The sequence below is a fragment of the Grampus griseus genome (genome assembly GCF_964374135.1).
Source record: "Grampus griseus genome assembly, chromosome: 7".
Classification (NCBI taxonomy): Eukaryota; Metazoa; Chordata; class Mammalia; order Artiodactyla; family Delphinidae; genus Grampus; species Grampus griseus.
In genome coordinates this window covers 77469757-77495282 of record NC_139001.1, presented here as the reverse complement: position 1 = coordinate 77495282, position 25526 = coordinate 77469757, and the positions used below count along the sequence as shown (strand labels likewise).

Sequence of the window (25526 nt, the reverse complement as noted above, 5' to 3'; positions counted from 1 at the left end):
ATTTCAACTTTTACCAGACTGAAGATTTAGAAACCTAATCAAATGGATTAAAAATATTCACACACAACTGTTTTAAAACAATCTTCCCATTGCCTGTACCTTCAGGCCATAGTATCTTTCTGGCAACTAAGTATCATTTGATGGGATCACTAAGGAATTAGAGTCACTTCAATTACATGTTTTATAACAAGGATGTTGTATTTTGCGTTAGAATTTATCAGTTTCGCTTTTAGGTCAAATAGTTTTCATGGATTAACTATAAGGAAACTTGAATTTGTATTGTCTTGTAGGGATCTGAGGTTGTGATAAGACAGTATCTCTATAAGAAATAAGAAATCTAATTTGAGGACATGCTAAACCACATCAATAGCTTTTTATTTAAATAGAAAAATCAAAACTTTAAAGTTGTACTTAAAAAAATCATCATTCATGGAAGTAATTAAAAGTTTTAGATTCTACATTCTCTTGTGAAACATCACTAGTATTTCTGCCAATATCATATGCAGATTTTACTCTGACTTCCATGTCAAGTGTCTGACATGATTAGCAATATTAACTATCATTACGAAGGGACCTCTGAAAATTAAGTCTAGGCAACTTGCCTGTTGCCAAAGCTGTTGTTATATGTTTTGGTTCTAATATACAATAGGAGACTAACCTCAAGCAAGCAATTGGTTACTTCACATTTTCTAAAGATAGTCACTCTCACTTTCTACAAAGTCATGTCATATTTCACAACAGAAAAATGACTTGGCAGCGAGAAAAGTTCAGGGCCCCCTCCCTGCCCCGCCCACCAACCTGCCTTGAGCCTTTCAATAGTGGATGCTAGATTAATTGAAACAAAGCGGGCAGGGATGGAAAAAGAGTCATCCTGGTCAGTCCCACTTTTAAATTAGGATGGTGAAGGAAAAATAAACTTTTTGTTCTTCTGAATCCCAACCTGAAACAGGATTGCCCAAAGTGTCCAAAATAAAAAAATACCTAAGATAATACCAAAGACTATGTGCTATAATTTATTTACTTAAAAAAATCTCCTGCACTGAAGGAAAATAGTATAAATTACATTACCAACCTTCAAAAGTTAGCATGTAAAGAGTATTCTAAACTTCAAACCATTGCCTTTCTTAGAGTATTCTGTAGGAAATTCACAGATCAAAAACAAATACAGGGGTCTCAAATGCACTGATTTATAATATTCTTAAATATTAAAAAAGGAAAGTAACTTAGCTGTGTGGGTTAGCTAAAGCAAAATTTCAGGGATTTTAGTATCTTAACCCTTAAAGGATCATACAATTTTTTACAGCTGAGCAGTTTAAGTAGAAATAAATACTAGTACACACTAGAAGAGAAGATTTAATAATTGATAAAAATGTACAAAAATATTCAAATCAGAAATGCTTCAGAATGTGTACCACGAAGTCAGTACTTCTCAGTGAGGAGGGAAGGTAAAAGACTTCCTCAATGAAAAAAAGCAAGAGAAAGATCGGATTTAAAAAAAAAAAAAAGACAACTGTTAAAGAAATCGTTTAAGTCAACATTGATTTGTTTTAGACAAGGATATTGCAACCATCACTTAAAGTTTGGTGGCACATTCTTTAGTAGGTCCTTAAGGCAATATATTTAAGCTAATTTACAATTTGATTTGATGTTAACTTTTTAAACATCACCTCAAAATAATGCCCTCACAATAGCCTTTTTAAAATGTATTTAGATGTTTCATAAAAAATAATGGTGGCTTTATTATAGTAGTGCTCAATAGCACCACTATAGTTAAGGGTCTACCAGGTTTCCATTAAGAACACCTATGTCTGAGTTCACCTTAAAAGATCATATCGGCTTCAACCAGTTGGATAGTGCACAAAAAAGCAGTTTTATCAGTTGCTGGTGCTTTTTTTGTACTACTAGATATTAAAAAATTTTCATTATATCTTCAAAATCCAACTTCTATAAAGTAAATCAAATCACCTCATGACTTAGACTTTAGAACAAAGTAGAGACACCTGCAGTTATCAGTAAATTGCCACCTTTAATCCATTCTGCAGTGCCCTATGAAAGGGTCACAGAAAGACAGTTATGACTGTATGAAAATATGATTCTTGATACAGAATCAAAAGTTATTTTCAATTTCCTTTGCTTTTTATAAAGTCCACAATAACAATACTTAAATGCACTTTTTTTTCTGTGATATAATTAAAACCCAGTGTTATTTCAATTGAACTTAAAATAGAATCCCTGGTCTGAATTAGACTTTAAATCATACTGTAAACATATTTGGTATAATTTATTGATCATCATCCAGTTGCTCCAAAAGGGTCCTTCTACGCTTTTCCAATTCCCCTTCACTCAGTTCACTGCCAGAAGTATCCCAATTACCCTGAAAAGACAACGAATACAATTATATTTGTGTCAGGACTCAAAAGGTTAAGTAGTAATGAACCTTTGAAAAAAGAATCCACATCTATGTGGATTCTTTTCCACAAAAACAAATGCATCATAGGGTATGAAGACTGATCTCTTTCCTAAAAGCCTACCAATGGGTTGTTAACTAAGTACTCCTTGGTTACATTAGGGGAGACACTTAACTTAGAATGAGACTTTTATATGGTGTTTACTTTCAGTTTACATTAATATGTAGATCGGGGGAATAGTAAGTACCAGTTTTTCTTCCTCTTAATACAACTGAATATGAAACACCTTGTTTCCATTTAATGGAAGCTGGGTGTTCATTTCCTAAGTATTATATTCCTTGCTATTTTTTCCGATTCTAGGTTGTCCTATACGTGTTTTATATTACATAAAAGTATCAAGCTTTAAGCATACTATTGCACCCAGATAAAGAAACATTCCAGATTTATGAGGACAATAGTTTGGCTGGAAAAAATTTAAAACAGACAAAAAAACCAAAACAACTGTGAGAAGCAACTTTTCAAAAGTAGATTTTTCACCTATCTTCTTTCCCCCTTCAGGGATTTCATTTAACCTACTGTGAAGAAGAAACTGTTAAGTTGCTAAGTAAGTATAGAGGAAATCATCATTCCTCACCAAGGATGTGCATCAGACTCACCAGTGCAGCTTTAAAAACAAAACAAGAACAAAAAAAACCCTCCACCCTATTCCCACTGAATGAGAATATCCAGAGGGAGACCAGGGCTTACCTACACAATTTAAACTCTCAATTGGTAACTCACAGGCATTATACTTGCTAAGCCCACAGCATTTGTGGAACGAACGGCAAGGTGAAGAAGGCTTGTGTTACTGTGCTCTGGCATACATACACAAACACACATACAGGGGAAACTGAAAACTAATTATGTAATTTGATAATAAAACATTAGATCTGGCTTATTGTATCCTCCTATCTACTTGCCCTCAACTCTTCCCTCCCAATGATTAAAAGCTGCTGGAAAGCTACCTTTTGAAACTGGATTTAGTAACAATGACAACTGTGGATATGGTGGAGGGAAAACCTGATTTGAATCTCTTAAAGTTTATATTCTAAAATTAGGTAGACAATGTCCATTGGTATTTCTTTGTGAGAATGTACAAAGCAGAAGAATATATCCTTTCTTAGTGGGTTAAACAACTGTTAGAGAATGCTATGTTATTTTTTTAAGGAATATAAAATTTAGGATGCTTAACTTGGGTCATTCATGATCATATACGTTAGAAAACTGTGTGTGAAAAGTAGCTGACATTTTTGTACTATGAAAATGCAGAGATGAAAGGATTCTAAATACTTACAGAATCCTTTCCAGTCTTTTTCTTAGGTGATTTGTGTTTTGACTCTGATCTTTGTCTAGTTCTGTCTTTTTCGCTTTCCCGGTCTTTTTCTTTTTTATCCTTCTCCCGTTCAGCATCTGACTCTGGAGAGTCCTGTGTAAATAAAAAAACAGTGTCAGCATTTTGATAAAGAAACCATTCCATTAGAAAAAAGTCCCTATATAGGTAATATTTAAGAACACCCACATATAACAGAGTATGTATGTGTTCCTAGAGTGGTGGAATCTGAATCGATAACCTCAAGGAATTTAAAACATTCCCAAGATTCATGAGATGAAGTTGGTCTTTCCTATGGGAAAGATGACATTCTGATAGGGTAAAATACCACTAAAAGAGCGTCACTAAATTAAGTGTGCCTTCATCACTAAGATTAGGTGTATCTTGATGTGTACCTAAGATTAAGAGCTGAAGGTAAAGGAAAAAGTTTAAACATTTAAACTTGTGGTTCTCAACAACAGCTCAATATATATATATATACAATCACACACCCTTGGGTCTTTCTGTAAGATTACTATAAAAAACCAGAGTGGAAGTCTTAACACTGTGTTATTTTTTTTCAAAGTTCACCAAAAGATTTTAATGAAAGATTAAGGTGAACAACAACTATGAAACTCTTGAGTTTAGGTACATACCTAAACTCTGTTGACTGCATCGGACTAGACAGAAATTTCTACTGCCACTGAGAAAGTGAAGGGCAAAAGCCTAGGTACAGTGTAAAAATTAAGAGTTTGCTTACAGATTTATGTCTTCTCTTCTTGCTTTTCTTCTTATGTTTTTTTGATTTCTTATAACTTCTCTCTAAGCAGCACAAAAAGAAAAGTGTCAGAATTTGAGGACATCCAAGTGTCAATGATTTTAATCAAGTTAAAAGATATGTTTACCAGATTCAGCACTAGAAGAATGTTCTGAAGCAGAACGAGACTCTGATCGCTGTCTTTTTTTCTTTGAATGGCTGTCATCATCATCTGAATCTGATCCCTACACAATACAAATAATTTCATTCATAATGCTGCTAACAAATATTTCAATACACTTATGGTGCCATTTTTAATAAACTTCCTTACTGATCGAGAGCGGGAGCGTTTCCTGTGATGTTTTTTAGATTTCTTAGAGTGTTTCTTATTCTTTGAATGATGATGTTGACATTCATGCTACAGGGGCAAAAGAAAAAAATTTCAGAAGTTCACACTTTAGAGAGTACATCATGGAGAATTTTTAAAAGCTTTACAAATAGGTTCTTAGAGTAAAACTGCATTCATTTTGCGTATTTAGGATGTACTCCCCCCTTGAAATGGTGCAAAGAGTTACTTAACAAGGAACAGAAGAGAACATTTTAACTATCCTGTACCCACTCATTTGGACATCTAAACACAACGTTCAAAAGTATTAATAAAATACTTTTTTTTAGCAATGAGAATGGTGTGGGTACAGTAGGGACAATTGATACCCTCCATAAAGGTATAATCTGCAGAATAGTTACACTACTTTCAAAAACAACAAAATGTTATTCATACGTGGCTTTTCTGATGAACGTGGCTCAGCACTGAAATAAAGAACTACCTCAGAATCATCCATAAAGGAGGTTGGTCTCAGAAATTAAATGCAAAATCAGCTCTTTTCACCCAAGGAGCATTCCCTTCCTAGCCAAGCTTAAGATATCCAAAGGCAATCTAACTACACATGAAATCAGAAAAGGAAATGTTGTCTCTGTGGATTAACTCTGTCACTAAAATAATTATGAGGCTAGTAGGGAAGGAAAAACGCTGCAGTAAAAACTCCTTGCCCCCAAACATATCTAAGCCTTTGAAAATAAATTCTGCTTCAGTTTACGAGTAAGTGGAAACAGAAAATCTGGTTCAGGGATTCTGTCTCTGTCTCTCTCTGTCTCTGTCTCTCTCTGTTTCTCTCTCTCTCTGTTTCTCTCTCTCTCTCTCTCTGTTTCTCTCTCTCTCTCTCTCTCTCTCTCTCTCTCTCTCTCTCTCTCTCGATTGACTGATTAATTGTTCCCTGACCAAGGATCAAACTGGCGCCCCCTGCAGTGGAAGTGCAGAGCCTTAACCAAAGGACCACGAGGGCAATCCTCATTCTTTCTTTATGTCACTGAATGTTAACTCTTCTTCCTTTTCTACTTCAAGGCCCACATTATTGGGGTCCAAGTCCTATTCTGATATGTTCAGCTTTTCCCTATGCTGCCATCATTTTGCTCCATTTATGACCTCACCACTAATACCCCCCAGCACAGATCATGAAAGAATCTTGTTGGAGATTCCTGAATTGGGGGAAAATGTTAAGACACTACCTAGAGCAGAGCTTATCAAAATTAAATGTACATTCTAGTGCTCGAGAATCTTGTTAAAATGGTAATTCTGATACAGGATTTCTGCCGATGGGGCCTGAGGTTCTGTATTTCTAACAAGTTTCCAGGTAAAACAGATGCTGCTGGTCTGAAACACACTTTGAGTAGAAAAGATCTATAGGTCAACAGCACTAAATCTAGAGGCAGCTGGGAAACAATATATGGTACATGTGCGACATGTTAACAGAGCAAACTGTTGTCAACAATGATATTCATCAAGAACAATAAATGCAATGCAACAGTCAATTAAGTGACCTGCTATGCCCAATGACCATCGGCAGCACTATAATATTAAGTATGTGCTAACGTTGGCTTGCTGTAACGTATTGGTTTGTCTATAACTGATAGCACAGCTTATTTGTTAAAAGCACTGGCCCTGGAATCAAAAGCCTATGTTGGAATCCCTTCCATGCAAATTACTTTTTCTCTTTGCCTCAATTTTGCTCATCTGTAACTTCATAGGGTTGTTATGAGGATTAAGCTCATATATGAAATATCTGTAAAACAATTAGAACAGTGCCTGGCCCATATAGGCAGCAAATACTACTATTCAAAAATTATTGATCAATTTAGCATATTTACTATCTCCAAGTGCCCATCTGAAATCTTCATCAAAATACCCTTAATTCAGCTAGTGGAATAACTGCAATTTTATCATTACTTATTATTTTAACAAAAACTTACTACCTTATTCCATTATTTTTCAGAACATCTCTGCGCTTCCAACACATCTAATGTAGTATAATATCTGAAATGTGCTTAAAAGCTGTTTTCTATCTGTTTTACAAGATTCTGATTTCTTTTTAGGTTTACTAAGTCACCCCATTTGACTGCTAAATTGATGAATTTCTGTAACACTGTATAAGTATGAAACAAATATGAAAAGTGTCCACTAAACAGATCTTTAAATTCCCATGCAAGCTTAGTTTGTTTCAATTAAAAGCAATTTCTATAGAATAAACCATTCCCTAATCATCCCAGGTAGTAAGTACATTTGTATAAAATTACTTAAAAGTATAATTTAAAAAACGTACTTTGATCATTCTAAATTCTTCAATTTTTAAAAAAATTTAATGTATTTTGTAATATTTCAGCCACTTACGATAAAACTAAAATTACCTCAAGCACATGCATAAAATCTTTAAATATTCGTTTTCTTTCAGACTCTAGAGTTATATCCTCAAATGCTGGCTCTTTTACAAATCTCTCCCGGATCTGAAAAATTCAGATATGGAATCAATATATGAATACTGAGAAGAGTATACCAATATGACTAAAAGGAATCATAGCAGCAAGTGAAAACTGTGACAGCCCAGCCCCCTCAAAGTGTTTATTTCCTTTCCTCTAGTTATCTCTGTGGCTATGAGAAAGAATTAAAAAATTTTTATCTTCAGTTGTAAAGGAAAAAATTTACAAGTATACATACATCTTCCCAGACAGCATCCAATTCTATTGGAGGAGTAGCTTGTTTCAACATACTCTTAAATGCAGATTCTTTTCGTTTCATCTTCCGAGCCTCCTCTTTTTCTCTTTCGCGTTCACGGGCTTCTGCCTTTTCTAGTAACTTTTAGAAAACATATTTAATCAGTTATAATAGTATAATATAATCTGTGTTAACTGAAATAATTCATTATAATTAATTTAAGTATTCTCCTATCATCTGTAAGTTAGAGAGCCAATTATTTTTAGGAAAGGAAGCTTACCATCAGCCATCATCTAAGTACATTATATTCTGTTACCTCACCCTGGAAGAGTGTCCACTACTCTGTAAAATACTATTCCTATTCCCTTATTTCAGTAGCTTACATACAACTTAAGTATTTTTGGCCAAATGTATTAAAAACTATACTACTAATCTAGTTGTTCATAACAGTAAAGATGATAACTTACACTATTGAAAGCCAACTTAATATTTCCTGCATCTAATGTGGTTGATCTTTTAGTCGAACTGATTATTGCCACAAAGTCTTCAAAAGTAGTATTTACTTCAACTACAAATCCTTTATCCTAAAAAACAGAAATCTTGTTAATATTAATAATACTAATCAAAGGAACACAGTATCACTTTAAAATATATGGCACGGATTAACAGTTAACAGCAAGTATACTAGTTAATAATACCAAGTATATACTATTTACCTTTAGAATGTCTTTTATTATCTTCTTCTCATCATGATAACGTGCTTTAAGATCCTCAACATAAAACTTGAAAAGGTCAAGTGCAGTTGATCCTAATGAAAAAACTAAAGAAGTCAAAAGCTAGCTCTAATCAAAGAGCTGCAATTACTTTTTTGTTTATAAAACAAAAGAAAGCACCCCCCATGCCCCAACACAACCATCTTTCCCTCTGGCCCATTCCAACTATCATAACTACAAATTAGGAAAGAGAAGAATCTCACCCGGCTGACCAAGCATATTAGTGAATCTAATGTCAGAACTAATTGTTGGATACAATTCCATCCAAGATGACATAGAATGCAGTTGTCCATGTTCATGCAGTTCATCTAAAAATATCTGGGGTAAGGGGAGAACAACAACGAACCCATTATATATTGAAAAGCCATCTTTAAGGACTTTAGAAATATTGGTATAACATGAACGAAGATACATGTTAAAAACAGCTATATTTAAAACTCTTCTGCCAATGTTATCACAAATATGTTTAGGTGCAAAGCATATTTGCTCTTTTGATGAAAGTAAAATCAGCTTTTAGGCAAAAAACTATTTTGGACTTCAGAGAAAAGGACTGTTGAAAAGCTACATTACCTTTCCAGGCTTCAGTTTACTGTCCCTTAAGATAGATCATCATTTCCAGTTTGCAAATAACATATACAAATAAAGTCAAAACACTGGATGTTATCTCAAATGATGAGGCTAAAGAATGTGCATGCACATTTACTGCAAAATATACTTTTTGTTTTTAAACATAACGCCTAATGTGTTCTGAGGATTTTTTAATTTAATTTTCTTTTCTAAGAGGAAGATATACAATTTTACTAAAGCAACATACATATAGTATGGGGAACTAGGACTCAACCCCCATGTCTTATTTTAAAACCTATTTCCTTTCTTCCATATTACTGTTACAACTTAAATTTTTATATGCTCACTTTATCCATTTTTTTTTACTATTTGCCAACTTTCAGGGCAACATAGTGGGACTTTAGTACTCAGCAATTTCCACATTTCCTATATCCTGAAATCCTTAGGGAGTTTTAATTCTATAAATGTCCCTAAATTAGGGGCCAAATTCTACTCCTAAAATTCTTATACCTGCACTGTTCAACGCCAGCAGTATATAACACACAATGATTTTGAAGGTTTATTACCAAAATAAATAAATAAAAATATATTGGTTGCCTGTTAAAAGACAATGTTTTAGATATATTGGGTGAAATAAAAGGTTACTAAAATTAGTAAGAAATTAAAATCATGTATGTGGCATACAAATTTTTATTGGGTAGCACTGTCCTGAATGACACCAGACATGTATAATACCATCTCTCCAAATAGGAATAAGCATGTCAATTCAGTCTCTATTTCCAAAATTTATTCCTCAAACTTAATTTCTATCCTTTCGTCCTTACCCTTCAACATAAATGGGAGCTCAACCCACCCCTGCTGTGTGATAACCAAGGTTCTTCACCTACTCCCTTTTGAGTCCCTAAAACAGCCTAGAAACCATCTTCAATGATGCTCTCTAGGATCTTAAAATCTACTTCATCATACCTGCTTTGCTAGTATTTGTTTCACTTCTAGGTTGCTGATAAAGTCATAGAATTTCGACACTGAATCCATTTCAGTAGTGAATCTCCTAACTTGAATGAAAATTAGAAATCACCTGAGATTTTTTTAAAGAAAATATGAATTAAAATAAAGATATTTGTAATTTATTTCTTAAAACTCACCAGGTAAGTTTTATGTGAATTCAGGTTTGAAAACCATTATGCTAAAACTGTATGGCTCTTTCTCTCTTTTATTTACTAACCCCACCTTGGGAAGGGGAGGAGAAGATGGAAACCAAGTTGCTTCAAAGATGGCTGAGGCTGGTTATTTCTCCTTCCCTTAGAGGAGAAGGCTCCCAACGTTGGCACTAATGACATCTTGGAGCTCGTAAACTTTTTTGTTTTGTTTTGGGGGGGGGTTGGTCCTGTACATTGGATGATGTTCAACAATACCTCTGGTCTCTACCCAACTAGATGCTAGTAGCAACTTCTCCCCAAATCATGACCATCAACAAAAGCACTAGTTGAACACCACTCACTGCCTCAGGCCAACTCAATAATACGTCTTTTCCCTCATCTTCCTTCTTTTTGTCTCCTCATATAAGGTTCATAATGTAACTACTCACATATGCTTGAATAAACCTTCAAAGATTTTATTTAATAACAGAATACCCCTATCCTTCAATTCTTTCTTCATCCTCTCCCTTTTTTTTTTTTTTTTTTTTTTTGCAGTACGCGGGCCTCTCACTGTTGTGGCCTCTCCCGTTGCGGAGCACAGGCTCCGGACGTGCAGGCTCAGCGGCCATGGCTCACAGGCCCAGCCGCTCCACAGCATGTGGGATCTTCCTGGACTGGGGCACGATCCCGTGTCCCCTGCATCTGCAGGCGGACTCTCAACCACTGCGCCACCAGGGAAGCCCCATTCTCTCCTTCTTGACTGGTTCTCTCTTACCAAAGAAAAGCCACACTCTTAACCCTGAAAGTACTCTTGAACTGTCTTATCAAAACATCAGAGAAAGGTCTGATTTTGCCTCTATTTACCTTTAAACTATTTGGCAACTCTTTAACTTCCCCTAGATGTCGACAGTCACTGACCTTAAATGTCACATCTAACTATAGTTCTTTCAGTCTTATTTCATAAAGAATCTCAACATTTGCCACTTTTGGTAAATTACCTTAGGTGGTATCTCAATGAATCATGTGAAGAAATGGTAAAAACAAAACCACAGATTGTAGTCCCCCTCCCCGTCCCAATTTGATTCATTAGGTCTCAGTGGGGTTCTAAGAGTTTGCCTTTCTAATAAGTTTCCAAGAGACAGTGACATGCTGGCCCATACTTAGAGAACTGCCCGAGGCCATTAGCTTTCTCTGCATGATTAGGGTATGTTATCCCCATGACCACATTTCAGCTTGGAAGAAGTTGAAATGGTAGTTCTTTTAAAAACCAATGATGTGGGACATCCCTGGTGGTCCAGTGGTTAAGAATCCGCCTGCCAATGCAGGGTACACGGGTTCAAGCCCTGGTCTGGGAAGACTCCACATGCCGCGGAGCAACTAAGCCCGTGCACCACAACTACTGAGCCCACGTGCCACAACTACTGAAGCCCACGCGCCTAGAGCCCGTGCTCCGCGATAAGAGAAGCCACCGCAATAAGAAGCCCGTGCACCGCACGAAGAGTAGCCCCCACTTGTCGCAACTAGAGAAAGCCTGTGCACAGCAACAAAGACCCAATGCAGCCAAAAAATTTAAAAAATTAATTAATTAAAAAATGATGCTGGAGTTCTACTCGTCTCCTTCACATTCAGCTGAAAATTCAGTCACGTTACCACAAGTAGCTATAAACGAGGCTAGAAAACTTAGATTTTAACTAAGGAGCCATGTGCCTAGGAAGGGGAGAACAGATTTTCACGAGGTTGATTATACTCTTCTGCAACCACTTAGCTTTAATATCTCTTATGAAGCTTTTGCAATGGTTTAAAATAAGGAGAACTATAAGATAAAATATAACAAAAATAAGGAAATCTGGGTCACAGAAAATATAAGAGAAAGTATAATGTCAATACTGAAACTGGAGAACGTGGGTCAGAAATCCTAATATAAAGGCCACAAGCATCTTTTGCTAAGCCTAAAATATGGCTTTTATGTGTCTGGCATCGTTTCTGATTACTATTGATATAACTGGTATTAGCATGTTTTGCTTCAGATATTCAGCTCAGTAATTTTCCTCTGCTACTATACCTCCTTTAAAACGTATATTCAAAACTTAAAAGAGACCTACTGAATCAAATTCTGGGGGTGAGGCTCAACAGTCCCTGGTTTTAACAATACTCCGAATGATCCTTTGGGAAACCACTAAGAGGAAACCACAGAGAGTAGTAAATGTTACGTTTTTATGGAATGAAGACTGCAATAATGCTATTGGCTATGGCATTTAAGATGATTAATGATCTTTGGCACCATGGGGAGTTTTCTAAAAGCCCTCTAAGTGATTCTGATACATGCTAAGTTTTGAGAACCACTGCCTTAGGAGATGACAATGTGCTCTACCCTAAACCAAAACAACTGTTCTTTCAAGAAATAAAACCTCTTATTTAAGTCACTGTAATTTAGCACTTACCCTAATACAGTGTTTAATGAAAGAGACCCAGTAATTAAAACACAGCATAGATTCAAAGTCTGGCTCCACTACTCAGTAGCTGAATTTGGGCAAGTCACTTCATCTCTCTAAGCCCATTTCCTTACCTATATAAATGGACATAACAAAAATAGTACCTACTATCATAAAATAAGGCTATCATAAAAAGAGGTTATAAATTTTAAATGCACAGCAATAAGCAATAATGCTAACTGCTATTATAATTATTATTGAAATGGAAATTTGGTGAAATATAAAATGCAAAAATTCATTGCTCTGTGATAGGCTCCATTACTGAGAGACTAAAAGTGATACTTGGAGGTCAAAATAAGCCACTGGCCTATATAAAGAACATGTAATTTTAGCTCCTCTGTATAGTGTTTAAAAATTATGGCCCATCCTCAAAACCATTCTCTAGAACCTAAAAATCAATTAGTACTAATAACTCATCACACATTTTATTTTCAGTCCCCCCTCATGATATCTATTCCTCTTTCCCAAGTGAAACCTTATCTATCAGTGCTCACTTTAAATACCAAATCTGCTATAGCCTTCCATGTTCCCCTAGCCTGAAATAGCTACTCTCCTTAAGTGGATTCATAACTAAATATAGAACTTAAGAGTTAAATTTGTATGGATCCTCTGCAAAAGCCCAAGTTAATGATCTGAGATCAAGATTCTCAAAATTGTTTACATCACTATTACAGGTCTTTAACCATATTATACAATTAAGCTAGAAAACAGAGCTTTTAAAATTACCTGAAAAGATTCTCTGTTTTTACGCTGTCGTCGCCTTTCCCGAAGCAAACTCTTCTGTTTTTCTTCTTCTTCTTCCTTTTCTAAAGCCCGAATGTGTTCTTCAAAGCAAATTAACGCATCTTCTTTATCCATGTCTAGAATTTTTTTCAGTTAAAAAAAATTAAAACGTCAAATATCAGTAAAGAAAGCAGTTTACTTATTTGCATTAACTCCCTACAAAGTTCAAATTCGTTTTACCAAAATATTTATATTTAAACTCAAATATGACTTCTAATTATCTAAATAGGAAGTGTTCAAGGAAAATTTATTTATAACTTTTTTTTTTTTTTTTGGGCCACGGTGTGCGGCTTGTGGGATCTCAGTTCCCCGATCCAGGGATCAAACCTGTTGCGCCCCCTGCAGTGGAAGTGCGGAGTCCTAACCACTGGACCGCCAGGGAATTCCCATATGAAAAATTTCAAAAAGACCTCATTAAATCATAGCCCCCGAATCCGAGGATGAAACAGAGAAAACACATATGACACAAGTAATAAAACGAAAATAAAACTGCTGTGATAAATTTGTCAGCAATATCAGAATTACCCAAGGAGTTTTTCAAAGTACAGAATTCTAGGCCCTCCCTCAAACTTACTGAAGTATGGTATTCAAAAGGATAATCAAGAAAGCTGTAATTTAAAAAGCAACTAGGTAGATCAGAAAAAGACAGAACGTGGGGAAGCTTACTGTAAAGTAATGCTAATCCATTTTTTGCCTTTTGCAAGCAAATCTCTAAAGTCATTACCTCGAGAGGACAGCATGAGTAAAATGTGGTTATTAATTTGGTTCCCACTAAGTCACATATAAATGGCAAGGGACAATTTCAGGCTTTACCTAATAAACATTTGAAGAATACCTGATAAAGCTAACTTCAGATTTTGGGGGAAATATTTTGTCCTGAATCACAAAACTCAATTAGAAAGAAATATCCTATTTGGAAACAAACAAAACAGCTTTTCAGGGATGGACAAACAATTATGTAAAATTCAGTTAGTGATTGCATAAAAAAAGTGACCATTCTTCGCTGCTGGACAACTTTTAAAAAACTGTTCCTTCCACTTAGTCATCATTCTTACTCTGTAATTCTTCATCTTCTGCAAAAGTTGGATTATCCATCAGATACTGCTGGGCTTCAGACCAAGTAGTAGAGTATGTCACGTTAGCCATGTTGTCAAGTATGTTTTTTAAGGCTTCCCAATTTCTCTTTCGCAACTGCTTTGCTTGTTCCTAAATCAAAAATATGAATATATGTTTTGAATTTCAAATAAAGTATGACATATAAACTGTAATTAGTGAAGGTTTCTTCACATTCTAACTGATGTCCAAATTGCAAATGTTACCCATTTACTTTAAATATCAACACTCTTTACCTTTCCAGTGCTCTTGCCTAACTGCTTGGCTCTTACCTTCAAAATTTTTTTTTAACCTCTCGTCTAAAGCTGGAATCCCACCTCCCTCACCCCCTTGCAAAATCTCTCCTCCCACAACTATGCATTGTAGACACCGTCCAAACGAAAGTTACAAATCACACAACAGGTAAATGATAATGTGTTCAACCACTTTCAGCTATGTTCAAATTTTTGTCAATACTACTTACATTTCTGTAAGTCTCTTGGAAGATTGGACAGCATACAACTTAGTGCATAACAAAACAGAAATGAGCAAAACTAAATGTATTTGTAGCATAGTATTTTAGTGTTTTAAAACACTATCCTACAAATACATTTTAATGGTAATAATTACACATTACTGCTGTTCTTGTAAAATAATCATAAATAAATGCCTTATAAGCAAAAACACTGAGCATTTTTTCAAACCAACAAGCTAAAAATAAGTATTTTTCAAAGTGGGCATAAGACAGCCAATTAATGACAACCTAAGTATCAGCTGCACAAATCTCTACCTACTATGTTCACATCAGTACTTATTATTATAGGAGCTATTTTTAAATGTAACTTCTAATAAATAGATCTGTTGCACCATATAAACTAAATAAACCAACAAAAATGAACATGTTATAAAGTAACTCCTAAACAGGATGAAGAAAATCTTGTTTTATCAATAAACACCAGTAAGAGTGAATAATACCTTTTCTTTTTTTGAAAGAAAGAATAAAACATCTTCATAGATTTCAAGACGATCACGTTCTGATATTGCATTCCAGACTTCCATCTCTCCAAACATTTGCTCTGCTTTTCTGTTTGTTAAAAAGATTAAATGTTACTCTATACTATACCATAAAAATTTTAAACCATTTTAATTTTATTCTAAATTTAATACCACCAAATGAACACTCTTTTCCACTCTTAAGTCCATGATTGTATTATAAAAGAAAACTTTTGTATAAATTTTGTTAATTTTGTTTCAAATAAACAAGATGTGGTTTCACTGGTTCAAAAAAAAAAAAGAAAACTTTTGGATAATTAAGAAAAAGAACAAAACAGCTTAGGCCTTGTTTTCTCCTTTAGAGATAGAGGAGATAATTCCAATTGAGCAATGTTTTGTAGTTAAGACTACCTGTACTTCTCAGGGTAGCGACAAACCGCCCATGGAACTAAATTACAGACTTCAATAACTGTAAGAAATTTAGTTAACAGATAAAATAGGACTATTGAAAGAAATGGAAGAGTTCTTCACTAAGGCTTTTCTGGAAAAGTGGGGAAAATAAGAAAACACATAGGGAAAATGAACGTAACAGCTTATTGCAAAGATGTTAATAATGAATTACAATTTTAAATAACAAAGCACTCCAAAAAGAAGAATGCTATATAAATGTAAATTTTCAAAAATGCTATATACATAATGAAAATAGCCTATTTCTATTCCACAAATACAAAAAAATCTGAATTCTTTTTTTTTTTTTAACATCTGTTTTGGAGTATAATTGCTTTACAATGATGTATTAGTTTCTGCTGTAAAACAAAGTGAGTCAGCAATACATAAACATATATTCCCCTATCTCTCCCCCAACTTGCATCTTGAATTCTTATATTAAGGAGAAAGGAGTCAAGCTTTCATTATGAAATAAAGTCTTTCTCCCTTTTTTATTGCAGTCCCTAATTAAAAACTCAGTAAGTCTATGAATTCCACATTTAACTACTGATTTATCTTTTACCTTATGAAACTGTCACATTCACAATCATTTAGCTTTAATGAACATCTGAATCAGTTACTGTACTTGGTAAAAAGTCTGACACAGAAACAGTACAGTAAACATATACCATGATCAGTAAAAATCTTACTTGTATCTAGTTGTGGAAGTCATTTTTTCATGATTTTCAAGAAAACGCTGAAAGGATTCCTTAGCCTCTTTGTATTTGGATCTTGCTTCTTCTTTTTCTTCTTTCTCTGTCTGGACTTTATAAGCATTAAAGGCCTGCTTTTTTTCACTCAACTTTGCTAAAGCACTAAATAGAAAAATATCATATAAGAGTAAATGAACGTAAGATGATCAAGTGTTAGTGCTTTGAAAAAACAATAAATTTCATTCACAAATTAAGAAAATGTCAGTAAGTTATTAAAGATAGCAAATAATTACAGAAAATAATTTCTACTTTAAAAATAATTCTAACATCTATAGCAGGGTGCCCAGACTATATGACAAGCCTTTTAACTTTTTTGGTTCTTATCAGACATAAAGCAACTCAATTATTGGTATCCAAAATAACAGCAGACCATGGAGTGAAAAGTTGTATTATTTTACATAATTTAAATTTTCTAGGCTTAGTTTGCTCAAGGTGGAAAGTAAATTAAAAAAACAAACTGTTACCTGTATCGTGGATCATTAATGATCATTTTCATAGCTTGCTCCCATGAAGCATTAGATGGTACCCGCTGAAAATCATTTAATGAAAAGTTAAAATTTCACACAAATATAGTAAGTCATACAACAGGGAACAAAGTATAATACTCACTGCAAACATCAATCACTTCCCTTTGCAGGAGTTTGAAAAAAGGTCTAAAAAATAATTCATTGAAGCAAGCAAATCTGTGTAATGTATCTATAGACTAAAAAGAACAACTGAAATTTAAACAGACCATGAATACTTCTTTCTCAGACTATTGATTAGAAGACAGAACAATTTTTATGAATAAAAAACCTTATATTAAATACTGAGGTGGAATGTGCTGTGTAGTACCTTACACATTCTTTTTGGTTGAAAGTCAGTTTCTCAAAGTTAAAAAGAGAAAAAAGACAACTTTAGCTAATTTTCAGTCACAGCCGTTTATAAGATTAGTATTTTTAATAAAAGCATCAAGGTACAAACTGCACTGAAGGATAATTTCATTTATTAGATACTTAAAATAAAAATCTCTATTATAAATACCTTTTCCTTCAATAATTCTTTAAATGCTTGCTTTGCTTCCTCCTTTGTATTCCAAGTATATGTTTTTTTTGCTGGTTGGCTTTCTTCCTCCTCCTTTTTGGGAGTAAAACTAGAGAGAAATTTATACACTGTATTTACAATTTAAATAAACACTTGCTTCATTTAGGAAAATAATATTTTATTATTATTTGTTTGCTGTTGAGGTAAACAAATAAACTTATTTGACAAGTTTAGAATAAAGTCTCCATGAGACACATTTAATGCAACATAAAGAAATAAAAGTACTATATAGTTTTTTCCTCTAACATTTGGTTATTAAGACCTTGTACAAAGGCTAAAATAAACATTTATACTACAACACTAGTTTCACTAGCCCACAAGTTAATACTTTCAAATGGCTTATAAAACTTATTCAGCATCCTCATTTTAGTGTCTTAATAATAGGATTTGGACAAGTGTGCATAAAATATAAAAAAGATGTAGAGATCAATCTAAATCGGGATTGGCAAACTACAACCCATGGGTCAAATCCATCCTGCTGCCAATTTCTGTAAATACAGCTTTACTGGAACATGGCCCTGCTCAAGAGTTTGCATACTGATTATGGCTGACTGCGTACTACCACAGCAGAATTGAGTCATTGTGACAGACTGTATCACCAACAAAACCAAAAGTATTTACTCTTTGAAGGTTTATGAAAAAGTCTGCTAACACTGATCTCAAACAGAAAGAATTACCCAAGAATTGTCAACTGTACTTGTTTGAGGGATCTTTATGAAAAAGTTGTATAATCTTAACATTTCTTCCTTTATAGAAGAGAATGCAGGAAAAGACAAATCAAAAAACAAACCCCACCCCCCACCTTTAAGTTGAATGCATATTCTGGAATACATACTAATAAAAAATACAATTAATTCATACCCTCTGAATCAAGTAACCTTACTTTGGAGTATTTATTTAAAATCATCAAAAATATTGTAAAGAGCACAGCCAAAAGTTACGAGCTGTAAATGATCTACGTTCAAAGTAATTAAAATCAAGTTCATTATACTGACTCAAGTACTATAATAAGGAAACAAAAAAGGAAGCAGAAAACAGTTGTTTGTTAAAAATGTGAAAAACAAATTATTGTGAAAAAATACAATAGGTATGAAAAGATGTAAAACAATATTATTCTAGAAGGGCTAAATGTCTATCAGTAGGAGAATACTGAAATTAATGTATATATAAATAATATCATGTTGAATATTAATTATATAAATAATAATAATCAACACGATAGGATTGGATCTCTACTGATGTAGACATCTCTGATATATTTTTAAAATTTAAAATATGCATGTATTTTAAATGCACAAAAAAGGAAGAAGGATATAATTAAAATGTTAACTCACTCTTTTACGCCTTCAAATATACTATATAGATATCTTTTTAAACTTCTAAAACATCAGAAAAAATTATAAAGCTATTTTCATACTTTGGAAAATGAACATTAAAATTAATCAAAAAAGTTTATAAAAGGGGGTAGGAAGATGAAATCAATATACTTAAATATTAAGATGGGTGATCATGTTTGGATCTTGACATCATGATTTTTTAATATATGTGGATATCTTTAAAATCAAGAAGCACAGCTCAAGGTTACTTTTTATAGCTATAAAAAGCACAGCCATATGAAATATTACTAGATCATAGGGTACATACAAACTGTAAACTTAGAGATACAGCTATTTGGCCTTATTAAAAAGTTGTACCAATTTAACCTCACTAACAGTTTTCCTGTACACTGTTAAGTGTTATCTTGATTTTTGTCTACTTGATTTTTGCTTGTTTGTTCAATACTGAACTACAGCAACTTCCCTGCAGTGCTGTAGTAAGCCATATTTCAGAATGAAATAGAAAGAAAATCAATAATTCTGATCCTGTCTTTACTTAAAATTTTATTCTATTAATCATGGGATTTTTGCATTGATTTTGATTTAAAATACTGCATTTTGATTACTAAGTTTTTGGCACCCCTTCAAATTTGTCTCTTACCCTATCACCAGCTCTGCTTCCTAAACTTGTGTGGATTAGTTTTGCAACAGTTTGAAAGCATGACCCCACAAAACTCAATCTCAAAAATTATCCATTATCTAAAGGCTTATGTTTTGATTCTCAAAAAACTTTTATTAAACATTTAATGGCCACTGACTAGATCAGCAATTTCTTATATTAATGAAGTCTGGTACTGATTTGCAGAAAACAAGTTACTAAACTTACTCAGCTACAGTTTCCTGCTTAGATGTTTCTTCTCCAGTATTACTAGACACTTCAACACTTTGATCCTGAACAGCAGGGGTACTAGTAAGTTGTGCTTGTTCTTCAGTCGAAATTGTTACTGTATTTTCATTATCTACAACAGTAGCAACAATCGAAGTAACCTCAGGCTCAGGAACAACTGGAACAGTTCCACCCACAGTACTAGAAGCAGAGGTGGAAGCACTTGCATTGGCTGCAGCAGCAGCTGCTGCTGCTGCAGCTGCTGCAGCAACAACAGCAGCTGCTGCTTCTGCAGCAGCCATGGTGCTCATTGTGGTTGGAATTTCTGTTGTAGGAACTGGGGCTGTTGATGTGGTGCACTCTTCTTGTTTACTATGTATTTAAAAAAGAGAAAGCTAGTCAGTTCATTATGAATAATCGCAAAGCCAAATAAAGTTAGTTTTAAATTATCATAAAATCAAATGAATAAGAGAAACTACTATAAGGGAAAAACGGCAGTGCTGCCAAACTATTAAGCCATTCAAAAAGATTAAAACCACAGTATGAAACTGAATTACTTTGATTTAATTCAGCAAACATTCGTGATAATGTATGATAGGCACTCATGCAACAATCTGCATTTCCCAAAGTCCAATAACTGTTTTCATTTACAAAATGTCCTATCAGATTGTATTATGCCATAAAATTTGACCTATATCATTAATTTCATTTCACCCATTAAAAGGAAAACCTGAGTAAAGGAAGGGAGATAATACTGATACAATACTTCATCCGTTCCCAAATTAATTCAAATCAAATTTTGGACTTTTCTGTAACAGTTTTTGTTAAGGATGCTGTCCAAATTCTAATAACTGTCTAGGAAAGCATCAAGTGTGTATCTTGAGTAAATATCTCTTTCCCTACCCCAAATCCTCTGAAGACATCAAACTATCAGGCCTACCATGCTAAATACTATTTATACAGTTAAAACAAGGATGTTATAGGAGATACTAAATTTGTAAATATGTACTGATGTCCAAAACTGCTTACCTGCTTTCTTCAGCTTTGATCATTGCTATTAAAGAGAAAAAAAGAACAGTTACGTACTACATAGCTTTTAAATACAATCAATGAAAACAGACTTTAAAAGGAGATAAAAGTTCTATACAGTAAGATTTACCACCCTTTAAAAAAAAAAATCACTACATTTATAGAGCAAAGGTTCTGTAAATTCCAGGGCAGCAATTAAAGAATAAAAACAAACTTTAAATAACAGCAAGTTTTAGGAAAGCTTCTTCCCACAATGCTACTTTCTCAAAGGCTGTTGGCTACTGCAAAAACTCCCTGAAAGTATCTGCATAATTCTGGAATAAAATAGTTACTTTCCCCAGGGATAAAACTACTTGTTTTTTGTTTTTTTTAAAGATACTTTAAATTCAAAATGGGGTCGAATGTATGTTATGAAATTCCAGCACATATATACTAGCATTGACAGGTAGATAGATAGTTATGCACACCAACTATTTGTAATAGGGTTATATCAGAAATGAGCTTGATATTTCTCACATGAATGAACTCAGAATCTACCTATCTACAATATTATTATTAGCCAATGCTAGTATAGAAGTATAAATTGAGCTTTAAAGATCTGTACTCAATATTTCAGCTTTCATTCTAGTTAAAGTAAATTTTCCTTTACGGGTAACAAAGATATCTCATTTATTCAGCATTATTAGGGAATGAGGTGCTCCATGTAAATGATAATATAAGCTTAACTCTATGAAAATATTTTTAAAACTTATCCCCTTTTAAAGGAAATCTGTTTAGAAAGGCTGACAAAACATACTAAAGGGGTTATCATTACGAATTAACAAATATTTCGGATAATGACCATCCAAGCTAATGAGATGACACAGGGAAAAGGTAAATAGACGTAAGACCACAGTGCCTTTAAGAAATTTTTATTCTCACTTTCCTGTCAGAAGTTGTTATACGTTGCAGACTACTTTATTAGCCCCATTCTCCTATAATCTGTTGCTTCTAAGCCAATAGTTTGTGATACCAGATTCTATTAGAAGAGTAAAAGAACCAAATTCTCAATTCCTACTCTGAATCTCTGCTATTTTAAGCCCTAGGTTTTATATTACGTAGTATTTCTAGATTCTCAGGGATATTCTGAATAGTTGAGGATGTTGGAAAATTCTCCTTTTGTAAGTGAGGCATAGTATTCTATTTACTTTAATTCTCCCATAATAAACATAAAGGCTATTCTGCAGTGTTGTGCTAAAATAAAATCAGCATTAAATGTAGAGTCTTACACTATATTAACAAAATTTTAAATGATAAGAGTTCAAGGTTCTCTGCTATCTGCTGAGTCGTCACATATTCCATGTGTGCACCAACACTCATAGCTGTCTTTAGAAATATCGTATATGATGTTTTTGTTCAATTTTCCAATAGTAAATGATGTTTTTTGTTTAAAAAAGAAAGTAAAAAGTACAATGTTAAAAGCTACAAGCTCATTTATAATATAACCCTTAAATGAAAGGAATTCTTTGAATTAGAGATTTCTCACTGCAGATTTATCCAATTATGGTTAGTGAACATTCGTGACATACTCTTAAAATGTTAAATAATGACAGAAAATGAATTATCAAAGCAGCTCACCATGCAGGTTTGATTTTGTAATAAGACTTCCAGCAACAATGGTATTCTGGTATCCTAGTTTCAGTGGAATCAAATCAAATAAAAATCTATTTAAAATCTATAGAACCGAGTTCTAGAGCAACAAGAAAATAAGAGCCCATAAAACTGTTACACCATTTAAAACGTTCTAATCACTTAATTAAAAAATATAAGGCCTTTGTTTGAACAATCCTATTTATGAAGGACTGTTCCAATGTGAATGACATATATACATAAAAAAGTAACATTAAAAATTATCTTTCCCTGTTTTACCTTCAAGATCTTCAAGTTCTTTAGGTTTCGCCCAGCGGGATTCTTTCGTTTGAGAATTGTAATAGTAAGGCTTTCCAGAGTCAGATTTGTACTCCTTCCAAGGGCATTTAGATAGAAGTTGCTAAAGCAAAATAAAAACCTTCAGTTAACAGTAATATACTTAGCATCTTTCATCATTTACATCACTGTTTTTACTACATACTATCAACCCATACAATTCTAAAGCTTGCGAGATGGTGATAATATAAGCTACCAACTATAGGACACTTACTAACTAATGTTATTTGAATACATTATGTTTGTCTAAGGTAATGTACCTATTAAGGGGCAAAGACAAGATTCAAAACCAGGTCTATCTGAATTTCAAACCCTATGTGCTCTTGCCATTTACATCCCACCATAGGTAAAAATTACCATCCATATTTCACAAACAGGCTTCTTAAATACTAATACAAGTAGGAAAAACATAAAATTTGGAAGAAACCAAAGTCTGATCTGGTTATGCTTAGATTTCAGTTTCACAAACAATTTACTACAAACCTATGTGAACTACCTTATGTAAGGAAGCATTGTTATGTATGATATACTTAAAACCTAATATACAGAACCTGTTAGGGTGGAATGAGAATGCTACTGAAAACTCAAATTTAATCAGTGTCTTGGGCAAATATCTATGTCAGTATTGGGATAAATAAAAAATTTTATCATCTGCCAACTTCCCCTCCCAAGTACTGCTGTTCTATAATTAGTGTGGTGGCCTGGAAAATATTTTTACCTCCTCAAATTCTTAATTAAGAGAAGGAAAAAAAGAATATGCTGCCTACTAGAAAAAACTTCAAGTATAGCTTTGAAATGCCAGATCAGCTCTTACTTAGGACTCCAGACTTCCTAATTAAACCACAGGTAATATTGCTTACTTAGTTTATTCCTTCAATCTTATTTTCGTATCTGTATATTTTGAATGGTAAAATTTACAACATAAAATTAAATATACATACTTTGGGGGGGGATATTTTCCAAAGAGACAATTTCCCATTCTAAAAGATGGAAGTATTTGTATTTGTAATTTAACTTCATCTCCATTATCCTAGCCCCACTGGAAAAATGTAAGAGCCCAGTAGACGATATCTGAAATCACTCAGGTTTGCTATAAAGAGGAAAACAAATAAAGGGCAAGCAGAGAGAGAGTACTTTTTTTCTTCCAATTTATTCTTTAAATACCTTTCTTAAATTGATACCACCTGACAAAGGTTCCTGAGCAGGGGCAAATATCAGTAAACAAAACTGGTCTGCCTATAGAAGGGAATGAATTTTATTTGTCTTTTTGCTGATTGGTGTGACTGTATAAACCCTTTTCTCCTCTGAATGCCTTTGTACCATCCTTTTCTGATATAAGCAATACTATTCTTTGGAAAGCCAAATACCCACCAAAATCCTAAAAAAAAAAAAAAAAAAAAAAAAAAAAAAAAGACCCAATCTATTTAATCTCTAAATTCCAGTCCTCAAACTTTTACCTCAGCAGGAGTTTTAAGATCATCTGGTTTCTCCCAAGTAGACTGTTTGGTTTCAGTATTATAGTAGTAGGTCCTTCCATCAGGTGATTTATGTTCAGTCCACATTGATTTCTAAAGAAAAATAATTATAAAAAGATTTAAATTATTTAACAGTGCCACTGTAAATAAATATCAGTATCATTAGTTTCAAAGCAATATATGAAGAAATTAAAAGTATAAAATGGGCATACTTTTGACAGTTATTTAGAATAATTGATCAATGCAAGCAGGGAGGTAACTGAAAATAGAATATCTAACCCAAAGAATATTTACATCAAGTTGGACTAAGTTCTAAATTGACATGCCATAAAGATGCAGGCATCAAAATCAGAAAGGATGCCTTTGTATGACAATCAGAACTTAATAATCAACAAGATGAAATTTAACAGGGATAAAATGTGAATACAAATGCCTCAACACAAGATGAGTAAGATAAAGTTTTACATGAAACTAGTTTGATACAGAATATAAATCCACTAATGGGGTCCAAAAGAACTAGTAAGAAACTACTAAAAGTTATTAGTAAGACCTCAAGTATCAACAGACATGATAGCTCAAATAAAGGTTGCGTAAGGGGCTTCCCTGGTGGTCCAGTGGTAAAGAATCCGCCTTCCAATGCAGGGGACACAGGTTCTATCTTTGGTCGGGGAACTAAGATCCCACATGCTGCAGGGCAACTAAGCCCGCAGGCCGCAACTAAAGAGACTACATGCTGCAAACTACAGAGCCCACACGCTCTGGAGCCTGCACGGCACAACTAGAGAGAGGCCCGCGCACTGGAACTAGAGAGAAGCCCACGCGCCACAACGAAGACCTGGCACAGTCAAAAAAATAAAGAAAATAAATAAATAAAAGGTTGGTTAAGAGTTTTATAAGGTCACCATATATACACATGTGCACAAACACAAAATAATAATAATAATAAAAGGGGCTGGGAGGAACCTTTGAGAGATGATAGATGTCTATGGTCTTGGTGATAGTTTCATGGATGTGTATTTATTCCCCAAATCATCCAGTCATACATATTTAATATGTATAGCTTTTCATATGTCAATCATACCTTAATAAAGTGGTTTTTAAAAAGCAGTTTTACAAAGAATCATGAATGAATGAATTACTGGATGAGATCAAAGGTACTAAGCCCAATTCTGGGC

General features: G+C 33.8%; 1 protein-coding gene across 5 annotated transcripts in view; it reads right to left on the bottom strand.

The window, feature by feature from the left end:
• Positions 1-355: 355 nt before the first annotated feature.
• PRPF40A (pre-mRNA processing factor 40 homolog A) overlaps positions 356-25526 on the bottom strand; it is a 55710-nt gene continuing 30539 nt past the window's right edge. For 3 of the 5 annotated variants that reach the window (XM_082657986.1, XM_082657982.1, XM_082657984.1), the window contains 21 exons: positions 24334-24444; positions 22820-22940; positions 22529-22582; positions 20912-20936; positions 19883-20254; positions 17621-17729; positions 17062-17126; positions 16535-16699; positions 15381-15489; positions 14369-14519; positions 13257-13390; positions 8536-8650; positions 8276-8379; positions 8027-8143; positions 7563-7700; positions 7256-7351; positions 4845-4931; positions 4662-4758; positions 4517-4578; positions 3742-3873; positions 356-2374 (listed from right to left, as the gene is read on the bottom strand). In XM_082657986.1, coding sequence (XP_082514112.1) covers positions 2282-2374; positions 3742-3873; positions 4517-4578; positions 4662-4758; positions 4845-4931; positions 7256-7351; positions 7563-7700; positions 8027-8143; positions 8276-8379; positions 8536-8650; positions 13257-13390; positions 14369-14519; positions 15381-15489; positions 16535-16699; positions 17062-17126; positions 17621-17729; positions 19883-20254; positions 20912-20936; positions 22529-22582; positions 22820-22940; positions 24334-24444 — 2457 coding nt within the window. In that variant the 3' untranslated portion in view covers positions 356-2281. The remainder of the gene's footprint in view (positions 2375-3741; positions 3874-4516; positions 4579-4661; positions 4759-4844; positions 4932-7255; positions 7352-7562; positions 7701-8026; positions 8144-8275; positions 8380-8535; positions 8651-13256; positions 13391-14368; positions 14520-15380; positions 15490-16534; positions 16700-17061; positions 17127-17620; positions 17730-19882; positions 20255-20911; positions 20937-22528; positions 22583-22819; positions 22941-24333; positions 24445-25526) is intronic. The other 2 variants (XM_082657983.1, XM_082657985.1) reach the window with 1 other exon arrangement.